We start from the raw sequence: 22,480 nt of genomic DNA, 5'->3' as shown, positions 1-22,480 counted from the left end.
GACTCTTTTCTATTTTGCTCCTACAGACTAACATGGCTAACTCCTCTGGATCTATGTTTAAAATAATGTCTTTTAAAATGAACATATTGCTAAAAATTATTTTCTTGCATACACCTTCAGTCACGCAGTGAAGATCTTTGTGCTGTGTTAGCCGCTGCTGCTGAAGCAACTTTTTAAAAAATCTGCACAGCCAATCTGATTCCCAGCAGCCAACTGAAGTCCCAGTGCACAAAACCCCACCTGGCCCCACTCACTTTCTAAAAACTCTTGGTGGGTGCCAGTGTTGGAGTAATATAGATTAAAGCACATTACACAAAGCAAAACAAACACATGTATTCTGAGTGGACTTCTGCACTTTGCATGAACTGTCTTGTATTTTTTTTCAGAGTGTCATATAACTAACACAGGTGTGCTTTCATCTTTGACATTCAATTAAAAATAGTGGACACTATCTCGATTAATGTTCTCCAATCGTAGGATGGACCTAGGGTGAGCTACCAACTTAACTCTTTCTGTCATTTCTCACATTTATATTTTTGTTTTGCAAATTGGATATAACATCACTTTTTGGTTAATTAGAATGTTATACAATAGAAAATATGAATATTTCATTAAGCATTAAACCAATCATAGTATATCTATGCTATTGCATGAAAAAGATCTTAGAAATTTGCATAAGATAACCTATAAAACATGCAAATTCAGATAGTACGTCAGAGTTCTGATTGGAAGAAATCTCATGAGGATCTAGGTGAGACTCTTACCTTTGCATGCTATGGGGATCTGTATGCATTTCATATAAACTTTGATTAAAATTAAGAGTTAATTATGAAATGTTAGCAAACCCACTTTATTGCTTTTCTGTGTTCTATTTTTGTAGGATTTAATAATCATATTTGGTTTGATATCTTGCTTCCTTACAAGACTGGAGTGTAGTTTCAATAAAAAGAAATAAATAAACTCTAGAAGGTTTCTGTGTGCCTTGATGAGAAAAAGCTTAGCAAGAAGAACCCTATAAATAATGTACTAATAAGCAGAACTTGTTCAAACAGCAGTCTCTGTTTGACAGGTCTTAACTAGAGGCGGGCACGAACTGAAATACTAACCAAAGTTCATCATGAACTGGGCCAGTTCATGGTTCGCAAACCAGAGGTTTGTCAGAGCCCATTTCTGACGAACCACCACCAACTTTAGGCCAGTTCATTTGGTTCGTTTTTTGGTTTGTTACCGCAGACAGCCTGGCACCGATCAATCAGTTTCCTAGGCAACAGGGAGGAGAGGCTTTCTGCAGACCTTCTGCTGCCCCGGAAGTGATGTTTTCACACCTAGAAGTGTCATTTTCATGAACCAAATGAACCAGTTCACAAACCAGGGCAAGTTTGTGAAAGTTTGTGATTTGTGAAATGTGACCAAGCATGAACTGCGTAGTTTGGAATTTTCCTGGTTCGTGCCCACCTCTAGTCTTAACTAATTGCTGAAAGCTACCCAAGAATAAATATAAATCTTTCTTCTGGGATAGCAGAGGCTTTGGTAAGACACGGGTAAAAATCCATTACACCAGGAAAGGTGTTGGTGGGCTCCATGTTGCCCACAGGCACCATGTTGGGGACCCTTTGCAAAGTGGTTAGAGTGTCTGACTACAACCTGGGACAACTGAGTTTGAATCCCCACTCAGCCATGGAAACTTGGTCCATTGCAGTCTCTCATCCTACCATATAAGGTTGTTGTTCTGAGGCTAAAGTGGAGGACAGGAGAAAGATGCAACGGGCAATGTTGAGTCTTGATTAGGGGGGAAAGTGGGATATGTATTTTTAAAAAGTGCAAGAGTAGCAAATAAAATCCCTGATCTGGATAGCCCAAGTGAACCTGATCTCGTCAGATCTCAGAAGGTGAGCAGGGTCAGCCTTGGTTAGTACTTGGATGGGAGACCTCCAATGAAGACCAGGATTGCAGAGGCAGGCAATGGCAAACCATTTCTATTAGTCTCTTGCCTTGAAAACCCCACCAGGGCCGTTTCCAGATGGCCGACCGGCATGTGCGACGTCGCGCCACATTTCGGATTGTGCCGGGGAAAACGCGAAATATCGCATTTTCTCGCGCGAGTTTTGCGCGATGTCGCGCAAAACTCGCGCGAGAAAACACGATATTTCGCGTTTTCCCCGGCACAATCCAAAACGTGGCGCGACGTCGCGCATGCCGGTCGGCCGTCTGGAAACGGCCCTAGGGCCACCATTAATCGACTATGACTTAAGGGTACTCTCCACCACCACAGCAAATGAAATAAGCTGAACTGTCTCAAACATCAGAGAATGAAAGTTCCCATGGATCATTGGGGGAGCCATGACAGTAAGCTTGTCCAGCATTTGTGGGGACAGATCAAGATGGGTAGCCGTGTTAGTCTGTCTGGAGCAGTAGAAAAGAGCAAGAGTCCAGTAGCACCTATAAGCAGGGCCAGCACCTCCATTGAGGCAAGCCTGATGACCGCCTCCAGTGCTGAGGCGCTGGAGGGGGCGCTGGGGCCAGGGGCAGCGGGGCGCGCCGCAAAGCTGGCAGCAGCAGCACGCGGGCGGCTGACCAGGAGGGATAGGATGTGCTGCCCCAGCCAACTGCCGTGCCTAGCCCGCAGCTACTGCAGCTTCCCAGCTCTCCCGCGCTGCTGCCGCTGCCATCACCCCCCCCCGACCGGGAGCAGCAGCTACGGGCCAGGTGCGGCAGGCATCCGAGGCGGCGCATGGAGCAATGGAGCGGGAGGGCTGGGAGGATGCACGCATGCCTCCTCAGCCACCCACCGTGCCTGGCTGGGCCGGCAGCCTCCCAGCCCTCCCGCCCACTTCCTCACAGTCCAGGTGTACGCGCACACTCTGCGTGCAGGGGGCCAGGAGCAGTCCTGAAGCTGCCCCCCACACCTGGCCTCAGGCACCAGAAAACCTGGCACCGGACCTGTCTATAAGACTAACAAAATTAGTGGTAGGATATGAGCCACATCTGTGGCTCACGAACGCTCATACCCTACCGCTAATTTTGTTAGTCTCATAGATGCTACTTGACTCTAACATTTGTGGGAGAGAGTTGCTTTTTTTGCAAACAGAAACAAGAGCGGAAATTAGAGTAACCTTGAACTGATGGTGCAGCTTTCATGCGATCTTCTTCAATGTGAAGGGTAGTCAGGAGGAAGCAGCCTCCCCCTAAGATACTGACAAAAGCACACAATACAAAGCTGTACTGCAGGCTCCGGAAGGACCACAAGAAAGATGGCTGGGCCTGGTTCTTCTGGATGGCATCAGAGATCTAGAGATTAAAACAATTCACAGCGCTGTCAGCGATGAGTTGACCAAAAGGTGGGAGGAGAAAGCTGGACGTGGAACTCTTGAGATCCTACTATATTCCTGGGAAGCTGAGACCTCCAAAGGCTGACGTAACTTTCCCATCTATTCAGATTAGTGCCTTTAACCTTCCCAGACCCCAGACCCATGGAACTGCAAACATATGTTGTTATGTCCTCCCTGGCATCAAGGTCCATTATGAGGGCAGCAAATAAAGATAGGAAGTACAAGCTGGGCACCAGGAGGAATACCATAGCGTGAAACATGGAATTTGCCTATGCTCTGTTTCAACACTATGGCTGATTCCGCACACGTTGGATAATGCACTTTCAATGCACTTTATCAATCGTTTGAGGTGGATCATTTGTTCCACACATGAAAAAATCTGTTCCAAATGATCTATAAAGAGGATTGGAAGTGCATTATCCAACGTGTGCGGAATCACTCCCTAAGGCCCAGGAACCCTGGGTTCAAATTGCTACACCGCTCCCCATATAACTCTGGGTCAGGCACTCTTTGGAAAGAATTGCTCTGAGCTCCTTTGGAGAAGCATAGGATAAAAATGTGACTTGTTCAGATGCTTCTTCATCTAAATATTCTGGGTGGCAACCTGGCTTTCTCATTGCTCTAACCTGTTAACAGTTTGGACTGCAGCCACTGGAGGAAAAAAACCTGGTGTTTTCCTGTTTTGCAGCGGCCTTGGTTACATCCTGTCTTCTTCAATGGAACAAGCTACTGGCCACTGGAGATGGGGTTTCCGAGTAAGTTTTTTGCAGTAGATATGGCCCCTTTCTCCTTGTTCACACAAACTTTTTCCACATGAATTATTTGCACAACGTCAATTCTGCTCGGAAGCAGGATTTTTTCTCTGGTTCCCTACAGCATCGTGGTACATTTGTGCAACTCCCAGGTTTTCCCTGGCTTTTTTCTGATCTTTTCCAAACCTACTTTGCTCCAAAATTTGGGGAAATATTGCAGCAATGCCTGGATGGCATGTGGGTAGGATAGTTTTCCCTGCATTATCCAACGTGTACGGAATCCCTCTATTAAATCTTTAAACCGTTCTTTTCATTCTTTCTTTCTCTTTAAATCTTGCAAATTTCACGTATATACCCATTACATGTATATTGAAATGTTGTGATATTGATTGTAATGACTCACACCATGTAATCCCCCTTGAGTCTTAGTGAGAAAGGCATGACATAAATGACATAATATAAATGACATGAATAATAAATAAATAAACAAACAACCAAAGGGTCAGAGCCCTAGAGGAATCCTCTCCACGGTGGAGTGACCTCATCTCACCGACCTGCTACTCCTCCTCTCTAGAGGATCTCGCAACCCGGAACAAGGGGCTTTAAGACCCAGCTGAGGGCCCTAACCCACAGACTGAAGACTGAGGTCTAAATGGACCTTGGTTGGATTCAGCAAAGCTTGGATTGGGTGTCATTGTTTGCAAAACAGCAGTCGAAATGGCTAATAAAAAGAAGCCTGTTAGAATCAGTAGTGGACCTGATCCGTCTGCCAAAAACAGCAGTGCAAGATTTAAGTAAAGTGTAAGCAACAAACAAACAAACAACCCCAAAAAACAACCCCCCCATGTCTATTGTACTTTTTGTATCCCAATTCTGATCCACTTTCTAAATCAGCATTGCTCTTTCACATTAGCCTCTGGGCTCATCTTTGAGGGAGGTGATGGTTTTGACCCTTAATGCTGGGTATGGGCCCATTGCTCAGTGATTGAGCATCTACTTTGCACGCAGAAGGTTGGGGTTCAACCCCCAGCATCTTCAGTTAACATCAGGTAGCAATGTGAAACACCTCTACCTGGAAAGTTGCGGACAGTCTGAGCAGAGCCGTTCTGATCTTGGTAGACCTTTGTGATCTGACTCACTATCAGATCATTTCATTTCTTCATGCATGACCACAGCTGGTCTGAGAACTCTAGCAGAAATCCACCCAGATTCAGTCATCCTGTTTGAGTTTTGGTAGGGTGTTGAAATAGAAATTTTTGGAAATGTACTGGATTTTTGTGATAAAACGTGTTCTATCTTCCCTTCCATCCATAAAATGGATCCTCTGGGCACGTTACAGCCCATTACAACATGAATTGTAAAATTGCAATCAGCGCCATCAGCTTGATTATCTGATGGACCGTACACTAAAAACCAGCAGTGTTGAACCAACACTACTTTAAAGTAACATCAATCAAAACCAACATCTGTAAACAGCAGCAGCATCAACTAAAAATCTGATGGAATTCCAACAACGAAGGAACAAAATGAAATTCTTTCAGGAAGGAGGTCCAGAGCTGCCATTCACTATCGACTATATGTGCCAATAAAGGCTTATATGCCAATAAAGGCTAACTTGACTTGACTATAGACTATCATGGTCACTCAACATACTTATAGCAAGAAAGGTATAGCAAGAAAGACCTCTAAAAATTATCTCCATGCCCAGGCAGGTATGTGTGATATGGATGATTCTTGCCCAGCTAGTGAGTTGGATGCAATTTTTTTTTCTCAGACTCAGCCAATTCTCCTCCTTATTAACACCACAGTTTCACATGTTTTTTCGACAGGTCCCTTGACCCCCAATATAGCCTTTGGAGAAGAGGGAAACCTCTTCTCTCTTTTTCTCCCGTGGAAAAGCTGGTTGGGGCCAACCCATTGTGTATCCATTCACTGTGCAAGTTCCTATATTCTGGGTAAAATAAAACTGCACTGCACAATTCCCGCCTGACCTTACTCAGTGCAAGATCCCTCCAAACCCTCACAACTCACAACTCCAAGGAGATATGGGCTTCCGGCATCGCCCAGCAAATGACTGACGAAAAGTTGCAGTGACATCGCTGTGGACTGCCGTTCGGGTTTCACCACATACTGCAAAGGTACAAGAAAAAGGATTCTGAGGCTTGTTAGACATACCTGCTCCCCTTCCCCAGCAACACCTCTGTGGAAGACGAGAGGTTGATAGTGCCAGCTGTGAGGCCACTAGACAAGGACCCTGAACAGACCCCAAACAGTGGACACACCCAGGGCTCATTTCGAGGGGGAACGCACAGGAACGCAGTTCCGGCAGTTCCCCAAAGAGGTCACATGTCAGGTGGCCCTGCCCACCTGACTCTCAGCCATTTGGGGCCCGTTTCAGCCTGGATTGGGCCTGAAACGGCCTGGATTGGGCCTCTGACAGGTAGTGGATCACTCTCCCACTCAGCAGCAGCCCGATCCTGACCATTTGGGGCCCCTTTTTGGCCATTTTCAGCCCCCTTTTGCCATTTTGGGCCCAATTTCTGCCCTGAATGGCCAGGATTGGGTCCAAAACAGCCAGGATAGGTGATGACAGGGAGTGGGGCATATGAAAATCAGTTATGCTAATGACACACTTCCGGTGATGGCAAGGGGCGCAGCATATGCTAAGGAGTTATGCTAATGAGTTATGCTAATGAGTTCCTCCAGCTCTTTTTCTATGAAATGACCCCTGGACACACCTTTACAATAAGGACCTCTGAGCCTTAATCCTACGAGATGACACTTCTCTCCCCTGAGGAAATAGCAAACATGGTCCCCCATAGCTACATGACAAGAAGAGCTTCTGAAGTTGTCCGTACTAAAAACAATCTTTTCCACCAGGGAGTTATCTTGCCTCACTGTCCTGCCACTCTTCTCAGCTTGCATGCGATGAGAGACAGGTAATGTGGTGCTCTTGCTCTCTGTGCATGTGGGCTAGCATAATAAACATAACATTTGATTTATATACTGCTTTTCAGGAGAAGTTAACGCCCACTCAGAGTGGTTTACAAAGTGTGTTGTTATTATCCTTATGACAATCGCTGTGTCAGATGGATGGGGGCTGAGAGAGCTGTAAGAAGCTGTGACTGTCCCAAGATCACCCAGTTGGCTTCAAGCAGAGGAGTGGGGAATCAAACCTGGCTCTCCAGATTAGAGTCCTGCCACTCTTAACCATTACACCAAACTGGCATCCCGATCATCCGAAGACACAGCAGAAAAAATATGGTGGCTATAAAGGAGATCATAACCCAGCAGATGGAGTTCCACAACTCACCTGGAAGGGCTATGGCTCAGTGGCAGAGAGTGCGTTTGGCATGCAGAAGGTCCCAGGTTCAATCTTTTAAAACTGGAAAGATCAGGTGATGCGAAAGAGCTCCACCGGAACCCTTGGAGAGCTGCTGCCAGTCTGAGTAGACAACTGATTGGCCAAGGACTGATTCAGTATAAGGCAGCTTTAATGTGTTCACCAGAGGGTCCCAACTAATGGACTGAACAGTGTTTTACAGTGTTTTAATTGGTTCTTCTAAAATAATGGGTATTACTTGGAGAACATTCGTGTTGAAAAGTGGTATATCAATATCATAAATTAGTAGAAATAAGCACACATCTATACAACTACCGGCCACTCCCTCGCAGCTTCCTGTGCTCTGGCCAGTGAGGGCAAAGGGGCTGGGATTTTATTTATTTAGATAATTATTTCCTGCTTTTCTCTCCAATGCAGACACGGACCCAGACAACTTTCAACATCGTTGTTCCCCTTCTTCTATTGTATTCTCTCAGCACCACGCTGTGAGGCAGAGTGGCTGACCCATGCTCACCTCACGAGCTTCTATGGCCGACTAGGGATTCGAACCCAGGTCTTCCAGATCAGTTTGAGTCTCTTCCTGATCAGTTTGAGACTCTCACTGAAGCTCCTGGCTTCTTCTTGATCTCTAAGCGACAGCTATGCTGGTTGTCATGATTAACAGACTGAGAATGACTGACAGACCTGAGCAACTTGGGACCTTATTTTAATAAACCAATTTATTGAAATGCAAACTGTCTAGTTGGGGGCCAAACTTTTGCTCTTTCGTGTTAATGTAACAATGTTCAATCCTCCTCCCTGTTTCCTTGATATAACTTTAGTTCCTCTTGCCAAAGGGTAGAAAATAGAGACATTTTCTCTCATCTCAGAAGAGTGGAAATCCAAGAATAGATGCCTTGGTTTAGCAGTAAAATCTATATGGCAGTAAAAACAACGGAACGTACCAAGAGTATGTCAGTCACAACGGCCCAGTTTAAAGATAAAAGAAATTCTCCAAGGGCGATAAAAATCTGAAATGTTAAAAAAAGAGAGAGAAAGCCTGTTACTGTGCCATTGTGAGCTCACTGGGTAGAGGCACTGGAGAACAGCAAATAAATAGAGGGCAGCTGCTGCTTTCCTTTGACATTTTTCTCAAGCATTTCAGCCACTTTCCTTTGGATGCTGCCTGCTGGCTTATTAATGCATTTTGCTAACTTGTATTATAAAATATAGATTTGTCGACAAAATGGAAAATTGGCCAAGTTCACGTAGGTGTACATGAATGAGAAAGACTCTGGCTGACTGTAGCAGCCGGAGGCTCCAACAGCCATTACAAGCACCTGGCTTCTTCTTGATCTCTAGGTGGCAAAAAGGACCCAAAATGTTGCAGCCTCATTCCTCTTCCTCTCTGCTGCATCCTGCCAATGTACACATCATGAAATACACAAGTTGGGTCCAGGAACCCCTCCCCTCCCATGACCTGTGTAACCGTCAGACATGAGTTGTAGATTATCCTCAATTCCCCTAAGGAGGGAGCCTGATCAGGATTGGGACTGCGGTGCATTTGGGGAGGGGGCATCAGTTTTCTACCCAGCACAGTTTTCCTAACTGGAAACAGTCTGTGTGTGTGTGTGTGTGATAGTTGGCCCACTGGGGAAACCTACAAAGATACACATGGGTTTCTCCAAACAGTGCCCTCATGAGTCTATCTGTTTCAGCTTGGGAACATGGCATGGTGCGTGGGGGGCTGAAGCTCCTTTGCCACATGTGCTGCAGTTGTGATCCAAACTGGGTATACCGTGCAGAAACCATGCACCACTTCTGACTGTAACACAGAACACAGGGTGTGTACCCCAGACCCATTTTGCCCGTGTGTTCTATAACGTATAAATCTGAACATAAGAAGAGCCCTGCTGGATCAAACCAGTGGTTCATCTTATCCGGCATCCTGTCTCACGCCCGTTAATCTGGAGAGCCAACAACAGGGCATGGAGGCCGAGGACTTCCCCTGAAGTGGCCTCCTGGCACTGGGATTCAGAGGTTGACTGCCCCTGAATGTGGAGGTTCCCTTTAATGTGAGAACATCTGCAAATGCAAGAGGTCGTCAGGTGATGCTGGAAGGGAAATAAGGACGGGATTGACCTTTGGGTGCCCACTACTAATTAGAAAAGTCCAGGGCTTTTTTTCAGCGGGAACGCGGGGGAACGGAGTTCCGGAACCTCTTGAAAATGGTCACATGGCTGGTGGCCCCGCCCCCTGATCTCCAGGCAGAGGGGAGTTGAGATTGCCCTCCACGCCATGTGGCGTGGAGGGCAATCTAAACTCCCCTCTGCCTGGAGATCAGGGGGCGGGGCCACCAGCCGTGGCGTGGAGGGCAATCTAAACTCCCCTCTGTCTGGAGATCAGGGGGCGGGGCCACCAGCCACGTGACCATTTTCTCCAAGGGCAACCCACTGAGTTCCACCACCTCTTTTCCCAGAAAAAAAGCCCTGGAAAAGTCACAGAACACAGGACAGGGTAGTATTGGAAAAAGATACTCAGTAGCATGGGTTGGGGGGGGGGGGTTGTAAATTGAATTTTTCCTTACATATTGAAAGGTACATCCTCCAGTATTTTGGCTGGTCTTGTGACCATAATAAACCTTTGATTGATTGATTGATTGAATTTTCACAGATCACACCAAAGCCTCCCTCACCACCATCATGAAACGTTGCTGAAGGCTTTACTGCTCCTGCTGAGCAGTGCGTTGATTTATTCTGTAATAACCCTTCATTGGGAATTTCAAAACCAAGAGGAGTTTGGGGTGGTGGCACGTAAAATAGACTGCCCTGAACTGGATAGCCCAGGCAAGCCTGATCTAGTCAGATCTCAGAAGCTAAGCAGGGTCGGCCTTGATTAGTAATTGGATGGGAGACCTCCATTGAAGACGAGGGTTGCAGAGGCAGGCAATGGCAAAGCATCTCTGTTAGTCCCTTGCCTTGAAGACCACAGTAAGGGTTGCCATAAGTCAGCTATGACTTGATGACACTCTCCACCACCAAGGATACACTAGAAAAATGTATCAGCAGTCTAAAATATGACCTGGCAGCTGCAGTGTGCGAAATAGCAGAGTGCATAATGTCCCAAAATCGGGACAAAGCTTGATTTAAAAATTTTATAAGCCTGTTTTCCTTCCAGATAACTGCAGCCCAAGGCAGGGGACACCGATAAAATCAGTTTTAAAAAACCCCAAAATTATTTTTAAAAACAGGATTAAAACAATTAGCAAGGAAAAATAATTTTAAAATAAATGTCAACAAATATTCTTTCAATGCACCCACAGAACAATCATCGGAAGGGGCCAAAGTCCCTTCTAAAGAGTTCTGTTTTACAAGCCCTCCCAAATGGTAAGAGAGATGTAAATCTTTAAATTTCCTCTGGGAAGCTGTTTCATAACATGGAGGCTGCCACAGAAAAAGCAGTGGAACGTACCCTCACGGGGTCAGAACAACGAGAAGGCTGTAGCCTGACCCTGATAACAGATTTGCCAGGAGAGAGAGACCAAGAAAGCTGGTCGTGTCTCCAGTAAATAAAGATTGTTGGACTCATCATAAAAGATAAAGTTTCCAAATGACTTTCTGACCCACCTTTTACAGTTTATGCTTCACAAATATGCAGGTTGGCAAGTTCCAGTGAGTATAAATATCACAGGTATGTGGCACCAGCCACTGGGATGAGGCAGGGAAATTTGAGATGTGATGGAGGAAAAGGCATAAATACATCTCTCCCCCAGGCCCCCAGGGAACAGTCTGAGCAAAACACTGCCTCTTCCTCGATCTTGAACTGCACATGTCTACACTTGCAACTGAAACAGCTATTATCGAAGCCAAATAACGTTCTCAGCAAATACTTCTAAAGTTGTGTGATCTGCAGAGCGTTCGTCTTGTCCTGAAACGTTCTGCATGGCTACATAAATTCATTGCCTCCCCCTACCTTTAAATGAAATCCATCCACCCCTCATTGCTGCTGTGCAGAGTCCATGATTCCCTTCTGGACTTCCAGAGAACTCATGGGACAAAAAGTTCAGGACTGGGTCAGAATGCAGCTGCTGGCAGTGGATTGGCAGGTCTGCCTGCCTGCGTGTTGACCAACCGACCTATCTATCTATTTTTCAGAATTACATTTGGGGGTATCCAACTAGGCCCCCTGACCTGGATAGCTTAGGCAAGCCCAGGGCTCATTTCAAGGGGGAAGGCACAGGAATGCAGTTCTGGCAGGTCCCCAAAGAGGTCACATGTCAGGTGGCCCCACCCACCTGACTCTCGGCCATTTGGGGCCCGTTTCGGCCTGGATTGGGGCCGAAATGACCCGGATCGGGCCTCTGACAGGTGGTGGATCACTCTCCCGCTCATCAGTGGCCTGATCCTGACCATTTTGGGCCCCTTTTTGGCCATTTTCAGCCCCTTTCTGCCATTTTGGGCCCAATTTTGGCCCTGAATGGCCAGGATTGGGTCCAAAACCACCGGAATAGGTGATGTCAGGGGTGTGGCATATGCAAATCAGTTATACTAATGAGACACTTCTGGTGATGGCTGGAGGCGGGGCATATGCTAATGAGTTATGCTAATGAGTTATGCTAATGAGTTCCTCCTGCTCTTTTTCTACGAAATGACCCCTGGGCAAGCCTAATCTTATTGAATTGCACAAGCTAAGCTGAGTTAGCCTTGGTTAGTCACTGGGAGACCTCCAAAGAAGACCGTCACGCTGCAGAGGCAGGCAATGGTAAACCACCACTGTTAGTCTTGCCATGAAAAGGGGGTGACCATAGGGCTGCCAGGTCCCCCAGGGAGGGGCAGAGGATCCCTGCTCTCACCCTCTGCCCCCCCCACTCACCTGGCCAGCACAGGGGGAAGGTGGGGAAACAGGCCTCCCAAGAGTGCTCCCAGTGCGGCGCAATGATGTCACTCCCAGGAGTGAGGTCATCACACAGGGCCTGGGAATGCTCCCTTCACATTGGGCCAATCTGGGAAGATCACAGAGGTACCAGCCCCTCCCCACCCACTGGGAGGCTAAGGGGACCAGGTAACCCTATCTGTGAGCCTCATTATTTCTCCTGTTATATTGCTGAATACTCTTCACCAGGCACTGAGTACTGGGTTCATGTCCTCAGTGAATAATCTCTTATCTTTCACTGATTTGAAAGCCAATAGGGAAGTGGTACTTTTGGCCCAGGCTAGCCCAATCTTGTCAGCTCTCGGAAGCTAATCCAAAAAACAGAGGGAAACCCCACCTCCCTCACCGAGGAAGAGCAATCAAAAACCTGCACACGTCTATTAATGTGTATGGGAATGTATAGAATATTTATAATTGCTTTTCTATATATTTCATAAAGTGCTCACATGCTATAAGTAAACCACTAATGAATGTCACTAAATATCCCACAGATTCAGTAATCCAACTCACTCTTGCACAAATACAGTAAATACAATGATCTCAGTAAATACAATAGTATCAATAAATAGTATAAATAGCGGCCGCAAAGTTCAGATGTGGACTTAACTGGTCTGTTTCTCGTTATACACAGACACACCAGATTTAACCAGTCTCCACACTCCTGTAGTTCATGAAGGTAAGTGAGACTTAAGGTGGATTTCCAATGTAGTAATCAGTTCTTTCTCTTTTGTTTTCTCAAATAATCACAACTATGTGCACTCCACGGGAGTGAGGCATAACTTTTGGTTACTGATATTCGAGGTCAAAATTGAACCGAGCGAAGCGCACGAGCATGCCCACAGCTGACACAATGACATTACTTCAGGAAGTGACACTGTAATGCCCCACAGGGGATGTACCCAGTGCACAACTTCCCAGCGCTGATCACCTGTGATTGGCGGGCAACAGGGCAAACCCCCAAGAGATTGCCTGCCACCGGTGGGCAATTATGAAGTCTAGCATGCACAGATGTATCCACACTCCGAAATTTCACTTCTAGGGAATTTGGGGAGGGGACTGAATCCTGAAGAATAACAACATGATTGTGCCCCACACACACATCTTTAACAAAGTCGTGCCCCACTCTAATATCCACATAGTGATTTACCAGGAACAAGTACCAGAAAACAAGGCCTGCACACGCAGTTGCCCTCCTATGCCAGAGAGGAACGGGACCTTCCCTCACAACAGGCCCATTCATGCCTTTTTTGGACCCCAAATCTGTCATAATTATGTGGAGTTTTGCACACTAGGCCTTCCAAATGTTTCTTCTTTTCTGCCCACAAGGTGCCAACAGAACGGACCCCTCCCTCCTCCTCCTCCCTGAGGGAAGAGGCTGTGTTTTGAGAGAAGCCAGCATTTCAGAAGGACTGTTTTGGCAGTAAGGCTTCAATTACTATAATTAACTCTGCCTGAAGATGGTTGCGGTTAATTCTGGTCACAAGAACATGTCAGTCTCACCGCAGCTGTTCCAGGGAGGATTGCTGAGGTACAGCATGGAGTCTGGTTATCAAGCTTTTATCCTCACAGCAAACCTGTGAGGTAGCTAAGGCTGAGAGAGAATGAGAGAGAGAGAAACAGAGAGAAAATTGCCCAGAGTCACCCACTGTACAGGGTTGCCAACTCTGGGCTGGGAAATTCCTGGAGATTTGGATGCAGAGCCTGGGAAGGGTGGGGTTTGGGGAGGGGAGGGGAGGGACCTCAGCACAGTATAATACCAGAGTATCCACCTTCCAAAGCAGCCATGGAAACTTATCTCTAGTCTGTAGATCAGTTGTAATACCTGGATCCCCAGGCAACACCTGAAGGTTGTCAGTCCTACCCACTGAGCTTGGTTGGCTGAGGGGATCTTTGAACTCCAGTCTTCCCAGTGGTCTAACCACTGCACCATACTCTGGTTCTCCGCTGTCCTCCATCCACCTCTGCAACACAGAGCAGGGAAGCTAGCCTAGGCAGTGAAGGAAGACCGAGCCCATTCTAGACACTAAAGATTTTCCCTGCATGTCAGAGCAGCGTGTGTGTCATCTCCAACCGTAGAGAAACTGGCATGCAGACTGCTGCCAAGCTAAAAATCCCAGCAATCATTATGTTTCCCAAGATGGGAGGATACACAGAGGAGGAGAAAATATATTCCCTTCTTCACCAGCTACTGGAACAAAAACTTTGGCATACAGAAAATATCTCAGTGTCACTTACATACGTAACCACGAGGCTCTCCTGAGCCAGCATGATGGCCAGATACAGGCAGGGTGCCGAGGCGATCATGCCCACCGCACAGATGATGGGGTCAGCTTGTGCATTAATCTTCTTGTATCTTCTGGCAGCTTCTGCACCAATAACAACCCCTAAAATGCCCACAGCAACCGTCATTCCTCCGAAGATCAGGCTGGTGGGGGGGAAATTACACTGATTGGAATTTACACCATTTTGTTTTATTTGTAAAGCTAAAAATGTGGGAAGGGGAGAAGAAGCGGTGCCTTTCTTCTTGACAGGCTGTAGCCTTGTGAAACTGGTGGAAGGCAGATGTTCAAGGGGTGCAGCTTTTAGGCAACCGTCTGTCTCAGCACAGGAGGAAAGGCTGTCGAGTTTGGAGTTTTTTAAAATGGTCCTTGCTGCAGAGGAGCACTTGTGTTTGTCGGTGGAGGACACAGGAAATTTGTATCACATACACAATGGGAATTTTGTGCCACCCAGAAGCACAGCCCAAAACAACCAGCTGTGAAAACTAACTAGCCAGTTTGGTGTAGTGGTTAAGAGTGGCAGGACTCTAATCTGGAGAGCCAGGTTTGATTCCCCACTCCTCTGCTTGAAGCCAGCTGGGTGACCTTGGGTCAGTCACAGCTCTCTCAGAGCTCTCTCAGCCCCCCCCTACCTCACAGGGTGTTTTGTTGTGCGGATAATAATGACATACTTTGTAAACCGCTCTGAGTGGGCATTAAGTTGTCCTGAAGGGCGGTATATAAATCAAATGTTATTATTATAAATTGAATGTTATTACATCACAAGTCAAAGTAATATATCATATGCATCATTCAATGGCACATTTAAAGGTATATACCCAATAAAGTTTTAATTATATTTACTCATATGCTACTCTTTTAGTATCTAATAAAGTTCTCTAATGCCTAAGCAGTTTCTCAATAACATAACAGAGGTAGGCTACATAAATTTCAAGCCCACTCAAAGAACTAGCAAAATATCCATATCTTAGAGAGAGAGAGAGAGAGAGAATCTCAGAATAGTAAAGTGCTAGTGTATTCAAACCATTCCAGGAATATATTATACAAACAATTTTCATTCATCCTCTACGTAATACCAATCACTAAGAACAATATTTCATCATCTAATAATTCACCGTATAGCAGAAAAAGGTCCTTTCAAATCAACCTTTAAAGTGACAGCGCAAATATAGTCTATTCATAAAGTTGCAGACTGTCCTGCTATATTTGAACTGTGATGTGAGAAGCGGTTTCACCTCCCCCCACCACCACTATGCCATTTTCACATCTTCAGACCTCCACAGCTCCATTGTGAAAACCGGAAGTAACATGACTTTGCAGCGAAGCCTAGAGCTGCTCCGTGGGGCAATCTGAGGATGCAAAAACAGAGACTGACCCTTCTCCTCCCTTGCATGCTGTGGTCACGATCAGGAAAGGGTTCTTGCGTGTCCGAGTGGCACAAATTTCCCATTGCCCATCTGATACAAAGTCCTCATGTCTGTCTTCCCCAACAAGCATAAGGACTTTGCAGTGTGCATAGAGGGCCTCACAGTTGAAAGTGTTGCTGACTGTCCCAGAACCCAGCTCTTACCCCTGTACTGCGCTGTCGCTCATGTGAGGAAGAGGGTTTATGGGTAGTAAACATACTCCAGTGTTCCAGGCATCTGCATGCAGACATCTCAGTGGACTGGTGCTTCCTCAAGCCAGGAAGTTTTTAATCAAGTTCCATGTGCAGAGGGAGGGAAAGGGTCCCACACAAGCACAGCAAACGAGCTGTGTTCATGCCCCATCACAGCTGAATATCATCTGAGGGCCACAACACAGGGACTCTCAGAGTCTCTCTACATGTTACTAAGTATCGAGGAATGCTCAAGTGCCGGACTGTATGTATGGTCCTCAATTCACATGCAGGCTGTTCTTGCGCTGCGCACGTGAATGCCGCTTTCACGGAAGCTCCCTTTGTGTGACTCCATCCGCAAGTGATTCTGGAGGGCGATGCACCAATTCAGCTCTTTTCGCTGCAAGAACAAGTCCTGTAGGCTCCTTTGACTTGCCAATTTGCATTTCTTTAAGGTGTGAGAAAGTGTCAGGATCTGCATTTCAATGAATGGATGTGGGGGAAATTTGGGATACTTTTAGCAGCTGATATCAAACACGTGGATGAATTCACGTGGAGCAAATTGAAGTGTGACTGTGCGAGCGAGTGCATGGAAAGTTGGAGGGGGGACACGTGAAATTAGGTTCACTTGAGCATCCCTAGGTGCTTAGTAACGTGTACAGAGACTCTATATTGGAGTGTTTTTCTTTTCACCTAACAAAGATGGAGGCATGATCCAGCTCTGCTGGAAGTTGCTCTTCTAAGGCACCAGAAATGCAGTCCTTGGCTATTTTACTGAAGCAAGCTGTCCCCAAGGCCCAACACACTGAGATGCAGGTGCACCTTCTCCTCTTGAAGATGAGTTGACTGTGGCCTTAGGGAGTCAGTTTCCAAAGCGCTGAAAGGTGCTTGTGGTCTTGCAGGGCTAGAAATTCTTTGTCGACTGCACTAGGGAAGTAAATATCAGTGTCATCCTCAGCAGAGTTATCTACATCTAAGCCCAGTGTCTTCAATGGTTTTAGAAAGATACAACTCTGCTTGGAAGAACATTGTCAAGTTTGTGAAATACCCTTGCATTTGAATCGGTTCTGCTACACAACAACTTTTCAGATGAAGCCTTGGTTTTCGCGGAGGTTGGAGGCTATCAATCCAGAATCTGGGGCCAGGGTTTAAAATTGGGTTTATTAGCTGCAGAGTCTCTCTATATGAGACATCTTACACGGGGATGCTCACATTTAGGGATACGCAGTGGTTTAAAAAGAGAGAGCCTGCAGATTGCTCCTCAGAGGGTTTGTTAATTTCATCTTTGCCTTCCCAAAGGCGTTGTCAATTTCCCTTTCCCATTGGTGAGGCAAAGATGAAATTAATAAACCCTCTGAGGAGTGATCTCTGCCTGCTCTGTCCTTCTAAACTACACCTTCCGGTAAACATTGCATCTCCCTACACTTGATCATCCCTGTGTAAGATGTTTCATGTAAACTCAGTTAGTCTTAACTATGGTTTTGCAACTGAAAGTAGTTTTCTCTGTTCAGAGCTGCTCAGTTCTTTCTCAGTTCTTAACTACTAAAATACAGTAAGACATAACATGAGTAGTCAAGGAATTCCTAAGGAAGGTGAGCCATTCCCAGTGATTCTTCTCATTCATTCATTCATTCATTCATTCATTCATTCATTCATTCATTCATTCATTCATTCATTCATTCATTCATTCTCACTTAGCAAGAAATGCGGAGCAGGTACTTGAAACAATTTGCTAGATGGTGGGCAGAAATCTATTGAGAGCATTCCACCACCCAAGTCCTTCTTCTCCAGGAAGAAGCACACATGTCTCACCTGTTGGAGGCATTGCATTTTTCCTGCGTTGATGAAGAGCTGTTGCTATGGAGAAGGACCTGAGCTCTGCAGAGGAACACGGGGATCCAGAACCCCAGAGCTCCCGTGACAAAGGCTAGCGAGGTCACACCCAGTGAGGACGAGACAAAACTCCAGCTGCCAGAAAAATGAAAGCATTGTTACTATTTAAAATAAATTTATATCCTGCTTTTCTCCCAGTCAATATGCACAGTATTATATTAGACCCTGGGTCCATCACAATCAGTAACGTCTACTCATTCACATCACCTACGACTTAATATTTACTGAAGATGCCAAGGATTGAACCTGGGGCCTTCTGTATGCAGTGCGGAAGCTCTTCTAGCAAGCCAGAGCTCCTCCCCAAGAAGATCCCTATTTTCAGTCTGAAATAAGCCAGAGGAAGGGAGGAAGATGTAATCGAGTTTACATGGGGGGAGAATCTGCATTTGTTCTACAAAGTATGGTGTAGTGGTTAGAGTGCTGGACTAGGATTTGAGAGACCTGGGTTCTGCTCTGACTTGAATTTTACTGGATGTGTGAGTTGCTCTTTCTCAGCTTAACCTACCATTAGGTTCTTGGGAGAGAATAAACATGTGCTAAATAGACAGAAGTGAGTTTTGTGTGTTTATCTTAAATTTATCTTAAATTTCAGGGATATTAAGGGTACGTGGAAAGCTTCATAGAAAATGCAGGCTTTAAGGAGGAATTTCAAAGAAGAGAAAGGGGTGGAAGGATTCACGCACACACACAACCTTTATTGGCATGTTAGAGCGAAAAAAGGTACATTAAAATTAGTTGATAGCTTCCCTGATACAGATTGCAGATTGAAGAAAACTAGCCACATTAGAGGTTATAGAAAAGTTGTGACCAGATAGTAATCGCTGGACCTTGACATTATCAGAAAGGCCGCACCATGAATAAAGAAGGGAGTTCAAAAGTTTTTCTCAGATCTTAGAATAAAATAAACAGTATAACAGAACATGGGAAACAGATTCATTGACACCCAGGCCACAAGGGCATTTTCTGAGTTCATAAGGGGTCCCTTGGCATCTGCCAACGGAAATGGCCGAAGGCAGTATGTTGAATCTGGCCAGCATCAGTGCCAGATTGATGGGGCTCAGTTAAGAGAGCAGAAATAGGGTGGAGGGATTCTAGGCACAAGGTGGAGAAAGAGTGATTTAAGGAAGCAGGAGACCCTAGGAGCTGGAGGAAGGAAGGGACAGAGGGTATTGGGATATTAAGAACAGAAAGATAAATGGGGAGACACAGCCATGGAGGGTTTGGAGGCAGATTGGACCCATGCACAGAGCTGAGGGAGGCTATCATAAGGCCAGCCACTCGCCTACTAAAGGGAAAATGTACAGATGGGATTTCATAAGATCTTCCCCTTTCTCTCTAAAAAGGAGGGAATTCTATGCCAACTCCATGGTCCATAAACACAGGAAATGATTTGGGAATATCCTTAAGGGGCCCAGGGCCTGCCCTGAAGGTATCAGATGCAGCCACCTTGTTGCAGCGCAGCAGATCTAGGTCTGGTTAGTACCTCCGTGGAAGATTTGGGAACGCGACTTTGTGGTTTTAAGTGTTGTAAAGTAAGAAAGGTGGGATGTACAGGCAATAAATTATTATGCAAGAGAAGGAGCAGCTATTAGTGGGGAAGAAAAACACAGTGATGGTGGAGAACTCTAGTGGGTGGCTGGAGTGTGTGCCAGGGCACAGTGGGTAAATCAGTTTGCAACAGCAAAGGGGTAGATTGTGTGTCACCAGTTGAAGATTTCTGACGGTTCACGACCGATAGTAGAATTTCTGTCCCCACTTGATCCAACTGAGTTGATTCTTTCAGCTGTAGCAGATAACTTAGCTAATATGAAGCCTGAGCTTTTGCATGTTCACTCAGATGTAAATTACATTGGGGTAGCTGTGTTAGTCTACAGTAGCAAAACAAAACAGAAGTCCGGCGGCACCTTAAAGAGAGCTGTTTTGTCACTCTAGTTTAAATGATGTTTATTCCCAAGTAAGTTGCATACAATGGCAGCTTTGCTCATCTCCACACTGCAGTTAGATATCCCTGCCCTCCTGCCCCAAAGTTAGCAAGCGTTGGTTTAAAGATCTACAGATGATTTCTGTAAATCAACAGTGCCCTCTAGTGGAGATCTCTGCTCAGTGGAAATCTTAATGTCTAGAGACTTCAGTACAACATACATAAAAACATGTGAATTAATTGCACTCATCTTACATTTGTCCCATCCTGACCAGGATAGCCCAGGTGAACCTGATCAGATCTCAGAAGCTAAGCAGGGTCAAAATTGGTTAGTAATTAGGTGGAAGCTCCAAAGAGCAAGGTTGCAGAGGCAGGCAATGGCAAACCACCTCTGTTAATCTCTTGCCATGAAAACCCCACCAGGGGTCACCATAAGCCAGCTATGACTTGAGGACACTCTCCACCACCACCACCACCACCATGTTTGTCCCACCCAATACCTCACCTTAAGGAGGTGCACACAGTCTTCCTCTCTCTGTTTTATCTTCAGAATAACCACCCTGTGAGATAGGTTAAGCTGGGAAAGAGAGACTGGCCCAAGGTCACCCACTGAGCTTCATGGTAGAACAGGGACTCAAACTCAAGTCTCCCAGGTCTTTACTGAAGAGCTGCCATGTTTATTTACTTGTTTGTTTACTTTATTTACACCCTGCCATTCTCCCCAGCGGGGACCCAAAGCAGCTTGCATCATTCTTCTCGTGACCTCAGTGGCAGGGGGTTTCCTTACTTTCTGCAAAGCGAGGAGACATCTTCGCACCAAGTGGAATTCTCTTTGTGTTCACTAGCAGTCTTTGCATGCTTCTTAGCTGCACGGTGGGCAGATTCAGGGACCAATAGGATCAGAAGGATGAGGCCGACCGCTCCCATGCAAGGCGTAACCTACAAAGAAAGGAGCAACGGCTGATGTGCTAGGTAGAGGGCAGCTGGGTGCACCCAATGAATATCTTCTTACTGTCCAACTTGGCTGTCAAACCCTGCTCTCTGTGGGTCAAGCTAAATATGATGCCGAGCATGTGTTCTTTAATGTGTCGGGTGATGCAATTTTACCTAGGAACTGCAGTTTTAAAAGATAGAGCCACTCAGGATTGCTGGGGAGAGGAAGGATCAGGGCTTTTTTTCTGGGAAAAGAGGTGGTGGAACTAAGTGGGTTGCCCTCGGAGAAAATGGTCACATGACTGGTAGCCCCTGCCCCCTGATCTCCAGACAGAGGGGAGTTTAGATTGCCCTCCGCGCCGCTGAGCAGCGCGGAGGGCAATCTAAACTCCCCTCTGTCTGGAGATCAGGGGGCAGGGGCTACCAGTCATGTGACCATTTTCAAGAGGTTCTGGAACTCCATTCCACCCTGTTCCCGCTGAAAAAAAGCCCTGGGAAGGATTCTCTGCTGCCTCTGCCGGCTACTCAGCCCCACCCTCCTGCCTGGCTCGGGCTGCTGTTATTGCTCAGACAATGATGACAATTTGCAATTGTTTTCTTTAGCAATCTCAATGGAGAGAGGAATGGCCAGTTCTCCCCGTCCCCCACTCTGGGTGGAATCTGCTAGGTCTTAATATAAAATTTTTCAAAGGCAGGAAAGATTTAAAGCTTCTCTAGCACCACCTCTGCAATCAAATCAGAAGCCCCACGTGGTTGCTTTAAAGTTTTTTTAAAAAACAAAGAAGATCTCTCAGATCCTCTGCATTATTGTCCTGTTGGAGGAGCTGGTAGTTCCCTTCTCTGTTAAGATTATTAAAGGAAACAATTGCAAAGTTCCTCTCCCCCTGCAATCTCATGGGGTTCTGTCTTTTAAAACTACAGTTCCCAGGTAAAATTGCATCACCCAATTCGTTAAAGAACACGTGCCTGCTGTCACTTCTAGCTTGGCCTTGTGCCAAGCTAGGTAGGTGGAAGCTGGAGGCAGGGCATTTTCACTGGTGGCATCTTGCCTCTGGAATGTCTATTGAAGCTTGTCTGGCATCTACCGTACTGTCTTATGTGCCAGGCCAAAATGTTTATTAAGCCCAGACTTGTAACTAAGGGATTTTGATCATTTAACTGTTTTATGGTCTGCTTTTTTAGAGTGCTCAATGGTTATTTTATACCCATGGGCTTGTTTTGTTTTTATATTGATAATTCATGATGTTTTTTATGGTTTTATGGTATATTTATTGGTAAGCCATCTCAAGAAGGACTCTGGCGAAGTGGCATCTAAATTCAATAACAGAAATAAACAAATATCAGTAGGGGAGGATCCGAAGTTCTACAAGAGAGCTCTGCTAGCAAACTGGAACTTTTCTACATGCAACTAACCATGCTATCCCCTCTCCTGCAGCACTAGGGCTTTTCATTTTTTTTAAAAAAAACAGCAATTGACTATGTATCATCTTAATATTTAGACCAAGGTATGTACCAGGTTTTT

At 45.9% G+C, this 22,480-nt stretch overlaps 1 protein-coding gene across 1 annotated transcript in view; it reads right to left on the bottom strand.

Annotated features, from left to right (window-relative positions):
* Positions 1 to 22,480, bottom strand: part of SPNS3 (SPNS lysolipid transporter 3, sphingosine-1-phosphate (putative)) — a 33,806-nt gene that overhangs the window by 1,165 nt on the left and 10,161 nt on the right. The window contains exons 6-11 of the mRNA XM_055001833.1: positions 20,813 to 20,964; positions 18,024 to 18,179; positions 14,571 to 14,760; positions 8,369 to 8,434; positions 6,113 to 6,211; positions 3,114 to 3,288 (exon numbers count right to left, since the gene is read on the bottom strand). Of these exons, the coding sequence (XP_054857808.1) occupies positions 3,114 to 3,288; positions 6,113 to 6,211; positions 8,369 to 8,434; positions 14,571 to 14,760; positions 18,024 to 18,179; positions 20,813 to 20,964 (838 nt within the window). The remainder of the gene's footprint in view (positions 1 to 3,113; positions 3,289 to 6,112; positions 6,212 to 8,368; positions 8,435 to 14,570; positions 14,761 to 18,023; positions 18,180 to 20,812; positions 20,965 to 22,480) is intronic.

Source organism: Eublepharis macularius, chromosome 17 (genome assembly GCF_028583425.1).
Source record: "Eublepharis macularius isolate TG4126 chromosome 17, MPM_Emac_v1.0, whole genome shotgun sequence".
Lineage (NCBI taxonomy): Eukaryota > Metazoa > Chordata > Lepidosauria > Squamata > Eublepharidae > Eublepharis > Eublepharis macularius.
This window is presented reverse-complemented; position numbering and strand designations above follow the sequence as displayed.